The following is a 16215-nucleotide window of genomic DNA, read 5'->3' as shown; positions in this document are numbered from 1 at the left end:
AACCACTGCTGTCTCCAAAGTTTGATGAAAAGGTGGAGGTGAATTCTTTATAGTATTTTAAAGTCCACAACTCAGCTGAAAACGCTTAACCCTACAGCATCCGTAAAAGTCAGGGGTGACAGCATTTTCTCTGTGACATGAACACCTGCTCAGGCAAAATGAATCAAAGAGGCCTGGCTGACTGCACAGACAGGGCAGCCATCAGATGGAACCATTTTGAATCAGTGGCTGATACAAGCCACATTCAAATCCACGCCCAGGAATGAAACGTCAAAACACTCTGTTTCTAAATCCCAACCCCACTAGGTCCCTCATTAAAATTGCTTGTGAAAATCACTATGTATTAGCAGCAATACAGCATCCTACAAGACCGAAAGGTTTTGTACAGAGGAAAGAATGTTTTCAGACTAAGTAACCTTTCTCTGTTTAAGGCTGCACTGACATGCTAATAGTTTCCATCAATGCTTAAATGGTTTCAGGAAGCACACACACAATATATAAGATCAGCGTGACAGAGGAAATGCGCAGACTAAGCTTGCAAAAGTGTCTTAGAAAGGAAACAGCTTAATATAATAATGGGAGTTACTACTTCCTGTATTAGGAAAATAAAAGCAACAGCAACATTCATCTGAATGAAAGCAAAACTACGCAGCAAAACAAATTTCACAGACCAAAGGCTAGCAGCCAGCCCTAATATAATGACCTAAGTTTAAGTTTAGCCTTGACAATCGAGTAACAATCAAGTAACATTTCTCTAATCTTTAATTACGTCATTTACTTTTCTTAGGCTACTTTCCATTAATTATACTGTATGCATATGAAGGTGCCAAGCGATTGTCTATAAAAGGAAATAGAAGTGCTGAAAATAGTGAGGCATGGTTAAAAGATGGTGAACTCGGTTGGGTGTGTGTATGTTTGTGTTTATATAATTGGTAGCACATGAGGAATAAAAAGCAGAGGCTGTGATGATGTGTAGGAGACACACAATTCATGGACGTTTAGCACACGTGGCCTCCCCACCCATGCAGTTAGAAATCTACAAAGACACTGTAAAAGGAGCACTGTTAATCTAGGACCAGAAGGTACTCTTGAATTGTACTGTAGAACAAAAAGTTAGTAAGATTAGAGAAAAATAAACACAATCATAAATAAGATCTATTATCTTCTTCTTTGAAATACGATGGAAAACTGTTACTGGGAGGGCCTCATGGTGTCCTGCAAAGAGATGCACTACGAAAATAGATCAAGTAGTGCCGTGACATGGAAAAGGGTCTTCACCCCTTGGGGGCTTCTGGTCACCCCTCAAAACAATGCAGTTAATGACAAGGTATACATCCCTTGGAATGCTGAGGATTAATGGAGCTAATGCTTCTGCACAGTACCAGGGTCATAGTGAGCAATCAAAATGAGCAACCAACAATTTTTAAAGGTCTAAAAGGAATTAGATGTCTTAAGGGCTCATCTTGTGTTAGGTACTGCACTCCATGTTTTACACATCTCACAAAACCCAGATAAACACTGTATTCCTGGTTTCCTGATATGGAAATGGAAACTCAGGTGAAGTAACTTGCTTAAGGCCATTCAACCACGAACAGGTAGAAGCAATATTTGTATCCAGGTCTTCAAAATTCTACAACTAGTCAAGAAATAGTATTGAAATAGTCAAGCCAAGAACATTTACTGAACTCCTTCATATGAAGTGCCGAAAGAGATCAAGAAGACTTCATTCCAAACTCTCAAAGAAGGGTTCTAGGTTCCTAGGTATCCGAGGGACTGACTTACACAGATGATGTTTTTCGCCTATGTGCAAACATTTCAAAGTGTTACTTTTATTTTTTTTTATTTTTATTTTTTTAAAGATTTTATTTATTCATTCGACAGAGATAGAGACAGCCAGCGAGAGAGGGAACACAAGCAGGGGGAGTGGGAGAGGAAGAAGCAGGCTCATAGCAGAGGAGCCTGATGTGGGGCTCGATCCCACAACGCCAGGATCACGCCTTGAGCCGAAGGCAGACGCCCAACCGCTGTGCCACCCAGGCGCCTCCAAATTGTTACTTTTAATTGAAAGTTTACAACTGGACTTTTTAAAGGTGGCACTTGTGCCCTCTCTTGCCCTCCTTGCCTCACAGCCAGAAGTACCCCCTAGAAGAAATGACATGTGGCAGAGTGGGAAAAGCATGAACATCCCTGTTCCCAGAGCTATTGCATACAGGGCATGTGGCCTTGGGCAGATGACTAGACCTTTCTGAGCTTCGGTTTCTTCATTTGAAACACGGAGGGGGCGGGAACCAAGTAGACCCAACTTCTCAAAGTTATTTGAGGATAAAATATATGCACTTTCTATATGTTAGTGCTGAACCTAACAGTATTATTAATTATAATATCCAACCTTGGCACATTAGAGTCACGCATACCATGACAGGTTCTCTGAGACGTTACTTCACCTCACGTTTAGCAGAATTTCTGGCATTAAGTAACTGCCCACACAATGAGAATATTTTTCCTTTCCCCTCGAGTAAAAGTAAGGGAATGAGAAGTGGAGGATGGAGAGGAACCTTATCGTTATGAGGAGAGCCTGAGCTACCAGCTGCCTGGAAGAACCAATGCCAGTCATCACAAGGGATGGACAGACTGGTGATCAACCACACTCCGGCCTGCCCACCTCAGACCTCAGTAGTGGCCATGGTCAGCCCCCCTCTCCTCTCCTCTCCCATGGACTTGGATGCATCTCAATTTTGCAATGATCTGGCTGGAGCAGCTTGGGGGGAAGAATCATTCTGCTAAATGCTGTATAAAGTAATGACACTGAGAGAAAACTTGAAAGTCTACAAGGATATTCTGGATGCTCGCCATGAATAATTGCCATGTTGGGACTGGCAACTAAAATAGCATCGCAGAGATATTTACCCAATTTTCATAAAAACTATTATGGCTTTATTTTCAAAGCAAGTAACTACAGAGCCGTGTGGCTTGTCGGTAAATGTTCAAGTGATTAACTGAGAAACGTGGAGGTGGGTGGAAGAAGGCTGTTAGGCATACAAATTTGAGAAAAACAAAATTTAGAGAAGGATGTTTTTTGAATTGTGAAAGCTAAAAGCATTTTGGTCTCCAGAATGATGTTCCATGTAACAGTGCTAAGTCCTAGACCCCAAGAGAGAAGAAAGGGAACATTGGCACATCTGTTTCAATGGTTATTTTTGAACATGCCCAGAGTTAGGTTTTCAAATTCGGGTTTCCTTAGTTAAAAATCCTGGTGCAGGGCAAAAGCCAGTTGCAAAGCCAAAGTGCATTTTTTTAGAATTAGCCCTGTTGCAGGGTGGGAAGCCTCCCTGCCTTTCTTGTTTGCAGGCCTGCCCTGCCCTCTCCTATCCCTGGGGGAATTCTCTCAGCCCAGAGCAGGGCCTGCAGGGCCAAAGCACAGGTTTGGAAATGGAGCTGCCTGGGCTTCTGTGGGAGTCAGGGAGGGAGTGGGATATCCTGGGCGAGGTCTGTGACGCCTATCCCACTGCCATGCACAGCCCTGCCTACGAAACTCACTGCAGAACTAATCATCTCGGGTGACAACAGTAAGTAAGAAAGTAACTTACACTAGGCTACAGAACCTGGCAACCTCAACAAAACCCTCTGTATGGATACTGCCAATGGCTGCTTTCTGGATCCACTATAGAATTCTTGATGAATCCATCCCTGTGACCCCGACCATGGGACCACTGGGGCCACCACTATGAAGCTGGTAAGTGACAGAGCCAAAGTTAAAGCCAGGTCTGGCTGTCTCCAGGGCTTCTGACCTTACATACTTTGCTTTATCATGTACCCAGAGTAGAACACCTGGCTTTCCTGCTAAAAACACTGGAATGGGGCACATCACAGAAATCCATTTTACTACCGGCCATTTTCATTAAATATAGGCACTGTGATCTCTTTTAACAAAACACAGAAGGACATGCCTTCCCCTCAACCAGCTCCCAGTGGGTGTGTCCACTTCTACAAAGGGCCCCCAGTGCTTGTTTCTCTATAGAGACATCTAACTCCACCCACATAAAAAGGGAGAAAAGACCACTGATACAAATAGAATTTTAGATTTTCCAGGGAAAAGCCACTCGACTCCAGAGGGGGTTTTTTACTTTTGCTTTTGCTTTTGTTTTTGTTTTATTTTGCTTTCTCTGAAAAGCCTGTTTTGGATCTGTGGGGAAATGTGTAAGTAAACGGCATCCTGGAAGGATGAAGTAAACATGACCACATCTGAGGGTTGGTAATTTAAGACAGGGCACTGTTTTCCTACAGAAGCATTTCATTTAGCTTTCTAAAAAAATGCTTTAAACTCATAGTCTAAATTACTTTCTCTAAAAAAGTGACAGTGCTTTTGAGATATGGCTAGAAATACTCATTCCTATCTCCGTGACTATTTCTACCATGTGAAAGACATTCTCAGATGACTTGGAATCAGTATAAAATTAACATATTAATAATAACCCATGCAAAATACCTGTATTTGGTAGCATTTTAATGAAACAATGAATATATCCTGTTTGAAAATACGGGATTAGAACATTGCTTCTTTTATTGGAAACCACTTAAAAAGATGGTTCTCTCCACTTTAAATTTGAGCTTTGTTGCATTTAGATTAAAAAAAATTGTAATATTAAAAATTTTTTTGTAATATTAAATTTCAATGCTAAATTTCCCATAAACTTAAAATGTAACAAAAATCTATAAATCATAAAATATAAATGATGAAGGATTATGTCAATAAAGGTACAATTAATAGAACCATATCAGGCCTGAGTTAAAAAAGCAATAGTTGTCACATAAAACATTATCACAAAATATTTGCAAAATGTCAACATAGTCACTTGGATATTTTTCAAGTTGTAAGAGGTGGAGACTCAATTCATTTTTACAATAAAATTATTTTGGGAAAGAATGACACATATTTTCTGGAGAAATGCTCATTAGAAATAAAACTTAAAACTTCTGGGGTATGAGTTATATCCCTGTAATTCTGCCGCAAAAGACTCTTCCCTCCAAACAGGATGCATCGAGTGTTTAACACATTAATTATCATCCTTCATCAAGCATAAAACTAACAGTCAGGAAATCCAGCTGCAGTGCACAATTACCAACACTCAGAATACACCCTGCAGCAAAGAAAACAAATGGGTTGCTTTTCATTAACAGAGCTTGGCAAACCTCTCCAAAGACAATGTTTTCTTTCCAGCCAGAGTCCCAAAAGACATTTCAGGGGCTATTTGCTTAGGTAAATCCAGAGAACAAATAAATTGTGAAAATATTTATTTAAATTTCAAAATATCCATTATCAATATATAGTGCCATTCAGAAGAAAATGACATATATTGAAAATGACTCAATCAAATCAAAATATTTTATATACAAAGCAAGTATAAAAAAATATTAGTGCAAGAGGTTGGTAAGTCAGGTAATATCTTCATGCTTGATGGTAATACATAAGGGATCAGTGGTTTTCATTTTCATGTTGCGTGACATACAATATGATATGTAATATGCCTCTATGTATGCAGTAATGAGCTGTGTGATAACAGGATTCTATTATACAGGTTTAGGTCCACATAAAGAAAATAATTAGTGACTAGCTTGTGATTCTAATATAACATCATTGAAAAGCCTAGACAAATAGCATTCTAGAAAAGTAATAACAGCCTAGGTTAGTTGGTTGATTACTGGACACTTAACATTCTTAATATTACTATAATTATATTATACCTTAACAGATATATTATTTCTACTGAGTTTATATTACAATTAAACCATAAACTGTTACTTAAACCATAACTTAAGGAAGACTCTGGGGATATAAAAGGCAATGGATCGTCATGTGCCCAAAATATTTGTAATTATGTCCTGAACCACTGCCATCAAACTTTCACTAAATTCTCTGCCCAGAAATCCTCTAACATAATCAGCTTGATCCTCTCTGCAGGATAAATATCATGGCAACAATTAAAGAGCCATATTTTCCTCAGCACAGGAGGCCAGGGAAACACATAAGGATTCTTCCATGCTTGTGGCACAACTTCAATTTCATATTGTACTTTATATGCAATTAACGCAAACCTGAAATTCTTTTAAATTGTATTTGCAGTAGGCATCATTCCATCTTTCACCTAGCTGACTTATCACAGTTATCTTTCAATAGACAAATTTTGAAATTGTGTTTATTACAAAATTAAATCTGATGCACATACACACCCTAATACCTAAAACACTGCCTTATCAAAGAATAAGTGACGGGATTCTGTTCAGGCCTGTATAAGAAATGTGAAGAGTGTGAGTTGTAATAATTTTAATGAATCTGGCTTGGTCAGGATAGATGCTTCCTAAGGTGCTGAAAACAGTAATAAATTATAGGGAAGGAACATAGCCCTACGAATGACAGTAATATTGCTGATGTGATAAGAAAGCCTTTGGGTTCACTGGATACAGAACATTTGGCTGGAAAAAGGAGGATATGTAAGAAATAAAAGGTCCCTGCCCTTGAGTGCTTACAATCCAGCCGAGAGAGTAAAGAGGGGGCACATTCTGAATCCAGTTACCATGCAGCATGTCAGTGAGTGCCAATAAATGAGCAAATGACCAGGTGACAGGAGGATTATGGAGAACAAACCTCACTGGCCAGATGTCCTGTCTGGAGTCAGGCAGGTGCATCTCAAGGTGAGTGCACTGTTTGGGGTTCCTCTCGGGACTTTCATTTAAAGGGCCAGGGTCTTAAAGGTTTCTGTCTTAGTACTTTTATAGATGCAGTAACATTATAAACATCTCAAAATCAGAATCAGAGAGGTGTTAAAGCAAAAAAAAAAAAAAATGCTTTTTAATGTTTTCTTAAGCAAGGTGATCAGTCATTTACAAATTGCGTGAAAAATTAGAAGGAAGGCAATTTCAAGGTGATCTTTAACTAGTTCTTTCCTGGTCTTTTTTTCCCCAAAATATGACCTGGCCACAAAGTACCTAGTGTTCTCTCATTCTCAAAATCCTTTTGGAACCCAAGTCACTTCCTTCTTGACACGCATTCTCCGTCAGCAACCAAAATGATTCCACATCCAGTTGCAATCCTGAGAATCAGATATTTTGCATATATCCCCCTTTGAGTTGAGAAATCACTGAGTTTAATGTTGTTTTTTCTACTGGAAAATATTCCTGTAGTCTTATGGAAAAACCTAATTCTGTATTAGATGATACTCACAGAATAAAATGACATTTGTCAGAAGTAAGAGAGGAAGGAAAAATACCTTTTCAAGCGAGCATATTTGAATAATTAAAAAGTAATGGAGTATACTAGACTTGTACAAACTTTCCTTTAAGAACGTCAAACAAGTCATTTAAAGTAATAGGACCAGTTACCACAATTCACCTTCCAGCAATATGTACCCCAAGTTTCCAGTTGTGTTTTTGTATTGCTGTGATGAATACTGATTCAGTAAAAGACTATACTAGGGGGCACAGTTCCCTCTTTGACCTTGGAAGTTGTTGGAATAATGATGATTGCCGCCCTGGACACTTGTCTGTGATGTAAACAAAACATTACTTTTCATAAGATTTTCTAATGGCCTCTCTGGCTTTCATACCTTTAATGTAGTGAATTCATATGGTTGATAACCTTTGAAGCTCTCATGGATGGCTGCCATAGTGTGAGAAGTTTTCTCCCAAAAATGAAGCAGAGTGGTCTGTAAGGAAAGACAGTGGAGCTATTAACGTTTTGAATACCCAGTTCTAGCCACAGGCCCTGGAGAAGGGTGCCCATCTGTGGCTTTTGAGGACCTCCACAAGAAGATTCCAACTTATCTCTGCAGGCTTGTTTCTCATTATGCCCCTCTTTAGACCTCCCCCAAATACTGCCTCCCATGGCTAATCATGCTCCACCATTTGGGACATTTTTCTCTCTGTTCTCTGTACTTATCCCATGTGATCCATCCCCCAAAACCCAGGGATCATTACCAATCTACTTTTGTGATCCCTCCACTGATTGAATTTGTCCCTCTTCAAACCCTCATTGGATTTTGTAGAACTTATTTCACTTAGCACATATACCCTGCTTTCTCCTTGAAGTACAGAAAATAGAGTCAGACTGTATGTACTATCACTGATTTTCTTCTGAAACTTTCAGTTCCTCGAGGACAGGGAATTTGGTCTTACTAATTTTTATATTCCTACAACACCCAGAATTTGGTTTCCCACACTCAGTTGGTGCCTAACAGCACTGTTGTTGGATAGGAGTACCATCCTGAAGGACCTCAGGCTAGAAGGAGACAAAAATTAATAGTTCCTTGAATTATGACCCCCTGATGAGTAAGTGACAGCGCCATGGGAAATAGAGGCCACAACACGGAGTGAGTTCAGAGGAGGCTTTCTGAAGGATGCGATACTCAGACTGGTACATCAAATAGAAGGGACTATGGAAAGGTACAAATGCAGGGGAAAGGCACTCAGGCAGACGGAACCACCTAAGTAAATGCAGGAAAGTGAGAAAGCACAGTGTGTGCACAGGAAATAGCTAATATTCAGTTTGAGTAAACTACAGGTCTACTAGAAGGGAGAGGTGTGGAAAGTAAATTGTGAGAAAGACATTCAGAACTTTAAAATGCCCAAACCATACTTTTAGCTCCAACACCGTCTTTCTGTCCCCCTAAACCTCGTAACATTCTTGGTTCATTGTAACCAACATCACTTTGTTACCTGGTACGTTGCTAGCATATGAGACAACAGATTGCATCGGCTTGCTCCAAGAAGATCCACTTTCTGACACACATCCATCTTCAATTTGTCAAAGCTTTTTTTGGCAAGGCGTACTTGTGTTTGTACCTATGAAAGTAAAAGGGAACTTTTGAACCACTCAGACTCTTAAGTGGTTAAAATCTGCCAGAGAGGGCTTATCTCTCTCATACAAGAAAACACCTTTGAAAATTCCAGGCAAGAGAGAAGATCCTACAACATCCATTCTTTACCTCCAAAGGACTTCAACAACAGCACCGCATATGATGACTTTACAGCAGATTTGCCATCCTATTTTTGTTAGTCAAAAGTTTAAATTCCTCTCCTCTCAAAGCATTCACTAAATGACTGCAATGGGGAGAAGTCTGGAAACATGCACGGTGGCCAAGGAATAACCTTCTCCCTGTTGTTGTTTCCCTATATTTCTTTGAAGCTGACTTCCCATATATTCTTCACTCAGCTTCCCTACTGCCAGACTCTTACATAACATGGTACATTTGTTTAAGAAACCAACACTGACACAATCCTATTAGCTAAACAACGGACGTTATTCAGATGTGACTAGCTTTTCCATTGATGTCCTTTTCTCTGTTCCAAGATCCAACTGAGGATACCACATAAGAGAACCGTGACACAGCCTAAAAAGCTGATAAACTCTCAACTTTTTATTACTGAGTATGTACACAAGCAATATTCCCTCTATCCCTCAGCCATGTAGTTCAAAATGGAGTGAAGTCAGTAAAAGATTCAGAAATATCAATTCTATACATTATTTGATAATAAAATGGAAGGTTTTAAGGTGTGCCTGGGTGGCCCAGTTGGTTAAGCCTCTGACGCTTGATTTTAGTTCAGGTCATGGTCTCAGGGTTGTGGGATCAAGCCCCGCATTGGGCTGATGCTCTCCCTTCCCTCTGGCCCTCCCCCCACTCATGCTTGTGTGTGCTTGCTCTCTTTCTCTAATAAATAAAACAAATCTTAAAAAAATCAAACAAGTTTTAAAAATAATACAGCTACTTTAAAAAGGGTAAAGTCAAAATTTCTCCTTCCTCCAATCTGAAGCATCACCACACTATATTTTAACCAGGGAAAGCCAGCCAAATACCAGTATATCTCAGATAATCCATGCAGTTATAGTTCCCAGGTAGGTAACTGCAATCTGGGAGTAATGCTGACTCATTAGTGATAGTTCTTCCACCACAGGATACCAGGAGGCAAGGATGATGTCTACCTTGATCACCACTGCGTGTTTGGCACCTGGTGACCTGGTACAAAGCAGATGCTGAATACATATTTGGTGACTGAATGAAGAAATTTTCCAGGCCATTTCAAAAGGTAAAGTGCCTAAGTACCATTTTAAAGTATAACCTTTAAAGTTGTTTTAGAAATAATGACTTTATTTTTTAATAGAAATAAAAATGAAGATTATTTGATATAAAACATTAATTTTTACCGCTGATACTACTACTTATATTCACAGCTTATAAGATTCTAGGGCATGGTATAATAATAGCAACAATTGATACAGTTGTTACCATTTGTAACAATATAACAGTTGAAACGATTTAACAATAGATACAATTCACAATTGATACAATTGAACAATTAATACAATTCACTCACCACATGCCCGCCATTCTCTTTTAGCCTCTGCTATTACCCTCTCTGACTGCCGAGGGTAAGAGGATTCATCTGGGGAAGTAACTAATGAGCAAGGCTGCCATTCTGGATTAGCCGGCCTGCCTCCAAAAGCCATACTATTCTGCCTCTCCAACAACTTACACTGGTCACTGGAAAATCAAGAAGCTCAAAATTATGATTCTACCCAGAGCCCAAGTTTTTCCTGTAGATTCTATGGAATTGGAAAACAATGAGCCAATGCATTTAACACAATTTTGATAGAATTAATATCCTTTATGAATAGGATCTTGTAACTGTAGCTATATAAAACATTTCCTAAGAATTCCTCTGTATTTTTGGTCTACAGGTCCAGGAAAACCAGGGAATAGAAGCCATCTAGCTGCTCCCAAACTGACCATACTGTGAGCTTAAATAGATCCCGGAGCTTGATCATTTCCCACTGTAGAGTAGAGAAACTCTGGGCAAAGATGCTTGGGGGCACAGACTATAAAATGATAGAATTAGTTAAAAGGAGTAATTTTCTATCTTCCTTTGAGAGGAATAAGGAGACACAAAAAGGAAAACTCAAGTTCCAGCTTTGCACAATGGCAGTATCGTAGCCAATGAGGTTTATCGGAGGCATGATTATTGCTAATTAAAAACCCAAGTTCCAGAGGGAAGAAATGGGAGAATGTGAAGAGAAAGCTGTTTCAAAGCATCTGAGATCCTCATTGCAAGTCCCCACTGGTTCACCAGTTGCTCAGGCCAGGAAGGCTTCCTCAACTGGGATACTAAGGGGCATCTGTCTCCACCCTTTTCTTCTGAAGGGGAAGGAGATTAATATGGGTATGAACTTTCACATAAGGATTCATTCAACACATATTTGGTGAGCACTTATCATGTGTCAGGACTAGTGCTAGGCACTGTGGCATCTATAAAGAAATAAGACTTTTAGCAATGTGTCAGTAAATACTTATGAATGAATGCACTTAGGAATAAGGACCCTCTAGTCTCTTAGAGAAAACAAATTAGCAACTATATTATAATACAATGGGAAGAATACAACAATAAAACTAAAAGTGCAGAACAGAGGTAGTACAGATAAGGGATTGATTAATGCTGGGGGTGGTGTAGGGCAGGAGGGTATGTTGATGTCATTAAAGCCCCAAATACTGGCCCCCAGTATTCCCACCCTTTGCCCTTTAACTTTGTAGGCTCCTCCCACTCTGACTCGGAGCTTGGCGTGTGACTTGCTTTGGCCCGTGAGATGTTAACAAATGTGATGAAACTGGAAGCTTGAAAAAAAATGCCAGCATGTTTCCACTTTCTTGCTTCTCTGAGATGGCCATGAGAATATGCCCAGGAAACCTGAGAGCATGCCTGAGCTGGCCAGAAGGAAGGCTGTGAGAGTCTTGTGCAAGCAAGAGACACACGAAGGAGAGCCCAGTTGTCCCAATAGATCAGCCCTTGGCCAGCTGACCCACAGACATGTGAGGGAGGCCACCCATGATGAGCAGAAGCCCTCCCTACCCTGTAGCTGACCACATACTCATGATTGAGTCTAGCAGAGACCAGAACTGCCCTGCTAACCCACAGACTTGTGAGCAATATGAAATGCTTATTGTCTTAAGATATTGAATGTTAGAGTTGCTTATTTCACAGCATTATTGTGGTCACAGATAACTGATATAAATGATAAACAGGTAGACAATAAAGGCTTCTGAGATGCAGGGGAGACATCTGAGCAAGAATAGTTAGGAGTAAACAATAAATACAAGGTATCCACAAGACTGCCCTGCTAATGGGGAGGTTTGAGATCTTCTAATTAAAGGCAAATTAATTTTTTTTCGGGGCTATGGATTTTGCTTTTCCCTTTATGTAGATATGCTTTTAAGAAACCTTACTTCACTTGCTTATAACACAAAGCTCATGAATTATTATACTTTGAAATGTGCCTTAATTTGTTTAAATTTTGTAAAGTCATTTTAGAAACCTAGAAGAAGACTTCAACACTTGACCCAGTGAGTTCTGAAAGGCCATATGCTTTGTGTGTCAACAATGATTATTAAAATACTTAATGCACTGCTGAGTTTCCAAATGTTGAGTCCTTTCCCTGCCAAACAAGGAGGATGTTACACTGTTGGGCATTTTGAATATGGTAAAGTTCATTTAATATTTTGTGCTCCATGCCTACTCTCTAAGACACACTTCCAGTCCGCAGCCCGAGGACAAAGCACTGAGGACACAGTCAAGCATAGGCCACCATCAAGAGTCTAATTTCATATGCCTCCAGATGCACTTAAGTGAAAAATGTTTTGATTATTATTCCTTTCAATACCAGATAAATTATATTCAATTACATAAACATCTTGAGGAGCTCCTGTGGTTTTCAAGGTTCTTTAAAAATATCTTCAGTCAAATAAATGTACCCTTTGTTTATTTCTTAGTTTTATTTCTGTTACCCCACCTTTCTCCTCTTATTCTCTAAGCTCTAGGAAATGATCACACATATTAAGCTCCCTTTAGTGTGAGTCCTGCCTTTCCCAGGCTGCAGAAATTCAATTTACCAGAGAAGGAAGCAATATCTTCAGTGCCAAAACTACAGGGCCTTTCTCTATCCTTATTTCTCCTAACCTGAAATTCTACCTCTTAGCCCCAACTTGAACTACATACGGTGAAGTCAAAGCTATTCATCCTCTTATTTCAATCTGACTTCCCCATCCAGTGGGAAAGGTCTTCATATTACTCCACAACCAAATAATTTGAGAGTGGTTTTTAAATTTTTTTGTTAAATGTTTCCTTTCCTTTAAAAACAAAATAAAGCAAAACTACAATCCTACTCTTACTTTTACATTTTCTTCCAGGAAATGGCTCTGCCTCCCACCATCCATCCATCCAATCGTTAATCAAATATTCACTGAGTAATTTCTACATGCTGGTAGTAGTGAGTAAAACAGTGGTGGTCTCTGCCCTCATGGAGCTGACAGTCCAGTGGGCATTTTCATATCAGTAAGGGCATAATATCAAACTGAATAAAGGAAAGCCACACTGCTCCACAAGAATGATTTACCAAGGAATCTGACCAAGAGAATATTCTCTAAGAAAGCAGTGCTCAGAGGAATGGAACATGATTAACTATGCAAGAAAAGCAGAGATGCAAAGGCCGGGATGAGGGCAATAAGGCAGGTCCCTGAAAGCCAGTGTAGCTGGGTTGCTAAAGCAAGCAGAAGGATGGTAGGAGAGGAGGCAAGACAGGTGGGCTGGGGCACATCCTAGAGCAGGAGTCCTTGGAGGCATATGCTCAGGATTTTAGTTTTTATCCTAAAAGCTACAGAAAAACATTGGAGTCCTTTAAGCATGGATTTGCAAAGTCTCCTCATTATAGTGTGAGAATGGGTTGCAGGAAGGAGATGAGTGTAGACGAGGATGGATCTATGGTAGCTTTAGACTTGGGTAGTGATAGTGATATGGGGGGAAAAAGTGCTCTGATTCCAGAGATATTTAGGAGGTAAAACAGGCAGGACCTAGTGAGGGATTAGATGTTGGGGGCTGTGGAGGATGACTCCTATGGATCTAACCACTCCAAACCCAGTATCATCATCTAACTTGCCTTTCCACCAGAGGTTTCTACTTATATCAACTTCTCACGGACACCTTACACCACATCAAAATTCTTGGCTTCTTTCCCAACCAGCTCTCGATACTCCTCCCTCATTAAAACTGATTTGTTCATCATATTTTCCTCTGAGGCAGCAATCTTACATCCAGGGAAAATTTTTAAGATCAGAGAATATACCAATTATTTCTTTTGGCTTTCAGTAAGATGCCACAAGAGAAAGTCTAGCCCATCTGAAGTCACTCGGAGAACAAAAGGTCAGATATTTGGCTTCATTAAAAGAAGATCATTTTTGCTGGCCAATGAACCGAGACCTCTTCAGGGTCAGAGAACCAAACACCTTCCTGAATCACTTTACTGTATCACTTGATTGCATCATATACTTAGCCATTGGTGGCAGGAGCAATTCTGACACTGTATTGTGCATGGAAGTATGTGTAAGAGACTGTGAGCACCATGCATGTGTGTAGGCAGCCAACTGTTGACTTAGGAGCGATCTTTTTTTTTTTTTTTTTTGATCTTCCCTCAACAAAATCCTCACTCCATTCTGAAAAATCTTCCTTCTTTTTATTCTAATCATGTGGTTTAAATGGGAGCTGGTATATCTTTTCATAGGGCATTTCTCCACTCCCATTGACTGGCCCAGGGATGGCCATCTTAACCCAAGTTAAGTCAATCATAACACATCACGGCTGCCTGATTCAGGGAAAGGCATCTGATTCAAGCTGGATGAATTAGAGCCCTTTTTAAAGGATTTTTGAACTTGGAACGAGAGTTTCATATCAATGGAATAATACAATGTAGTCTAGTCTTTTTGTGGCTGGATTCTTTCACTCAGCATAATCCCTTTGAGATCAGTGTTGTTGCATATATTAGCATTGTGTTCTTTCTTATTTCTGAGTAGTATTTAATTGCATGGATACAGTGTAATTTGTATATTCATTTTGGTTTGGCTATTTTGAATAAAACTGCTATAAACATTTGAGCACAAGTATTTGTATGGACATGTTTTTCACTTCTCTTGGGCAAATATCTAGGAGTAGGAATGTTAGGTCTTTCAGTAACTGTGTATTTAATTTTATAAAAAATTGCCAAATTGTTTTCCAAAGTAACTACATCATTTTGTGTTCCCGCCAACAATGAATCCAAGTCCCATTTGTTCCATATCCTCATTAACACTTGGTATTTTCAGTCTTTTAAGTTCTAGCCATTCTAATGGATGTGTAGTCACAGTCATTATGATTTTAATTTGCATTTCTCTAATGACTAAAGATGCTGAAATTCTTTTTATGTCTTATTTGCCACTTGCATAGCTTTAGTAATGTGCTTATTCAAATCTTTTGACTTTTCTAAAAATTAGGTTTGTCTTTTTATTACTGAGTTATGAGTTCTTTATATGTTCTAAATATAAGCCCATTATCAGACATAAGCTCGAAAATATCTTCTTCAAATCTTTAACTTGCTTTTCATTTTTTTCTTTCATTTTTGGTCTTCTCAAGTTTTTTTTTTAAAAGTTGCTTTTAGGGGCGCCTGGGTGGCACAGCGGTTAAGCATCTGCCTTCGCTCAGGGCGTGATCCCGGTGTTATGGGATCGAGCCCCACATCAGGCTCCTCCGCTATGAGCCTGCTTCTTCCTCTCCCACTCCCCCTGCTTCTGTTCCCTCTCTCTCTGGCTGTCTCTATCTCTGTCAAATAAATAAAATCTTAAAAAAAAAAAAAAGAATTGCTTAAATCCTTTTAAAAAAATAAATAAAAAGTTGCTTTTATTGAAGTATAATAGATATAAAATATCCTATTAGTTTGAGGTGTACATCAGAGTGATTCAGTATTTTTATACATTACAAAATGATTCCTACAATAAGCCTTTCATTTGCTTAGTAGTGCCTTTTGAAAAGTTTTTAATTTTGATTATATCTAATTGTTTTTATATTTTTTGGTTTTTGTGTCTTACCAAACCATTCCCTAACTTAACATCATAAAGATATTTTTCCTGTGTTTTTTCTTCTGGAAATTTTATACTCTTAGCCATTATATTTAGATCTATGATCCATTTCAAGTTAACTTCTGTAGCTGGTGTGAGGTAGGGGTGTTGGTTCATTTTGTTTTCCCCAGAAGTAGATATCCAATTGTTCCAGCACCGTTTGTTGAAAAATTATCCAATTACCCATTATATTGTCTGTACATTTTTGGCAAAAATCAACGAGCCATTGTTAAGTGTGGATCAATTTCTGGGCTTT

General features: G+C 39.1%; 1 protein-coding gene, 1 long non-coding RNA gene and 1 pseudogene across 17 annotated transcripts in view; 2 read left to right on the top strand and 1 right to left on the bottom strand.

The window, feature by feature from the left end:
- The window catches only part of ICA1 (islet cell autoantigen 1), a 139607-nt gene that overhangs the window by 32418 nt on the left and 90974 nt on the right, over positions 1–16215 (bottom strand). For all 15 annotated transcript variants that reach the window (XM_087861040.1, XM_087861039.1, XM_087861041.1 and 12 more), the window contains 2 exons: positions 8710–8835; positions 7602–7700 (listed from right to left, as the gene is read on the bottom strand). In XM_087861040.1, coding sequence (XP_087717166.1) covers positions 7602–7700; positions 8710–8835 — 225 coding nt within the window. The remainder of the gene's footprint in view (positions 1–7601; positions 7701–8709; positions 8836–16215) is intronic.
- LOC148110407 (uncharacterized) overlaps positions 3578–16215 on the top strand; it is a 39268-nt gene continuing 26630 nt past the window's right edge. The window contains exons 1-2 of one of the 2 annotated variants that reach the window (XR_015723999.1): positions 3578–3733; positions 9946–10077. This is a non-coding gene — a long non-coding RNA (uncharacterized LOC148110407). Of the gene's footprint in view, positions 3734–9931; positions 10078–16215 lie in introns of both variants that reach the window. The other variant, XR_015723998.1, reaches the window with a different exon arrangement.
- LOC123789712 (U4 spliceosomal RNA) lies at positions 10957–11074 on the top strand (annotated as a pseudogene).

The sequence above is a fragment of the Ursus americanus genome, chromosome 3 (genome assembly GCF_024610735.1).
Source record: "Ursus americanus isolate L20-20 chromosome 3, mUrsAme1.1.p, whole genome shotgun sequence".
Taxonomy (NCBI): Eukaryota; Metazoa; Chordata; class Mammalia; order Carnivora; family Ursidae; genus Ursus; species Ursus americanus.
This window is presented reverse-complemented; position numbering and strand designations above follow the sequence as displayed.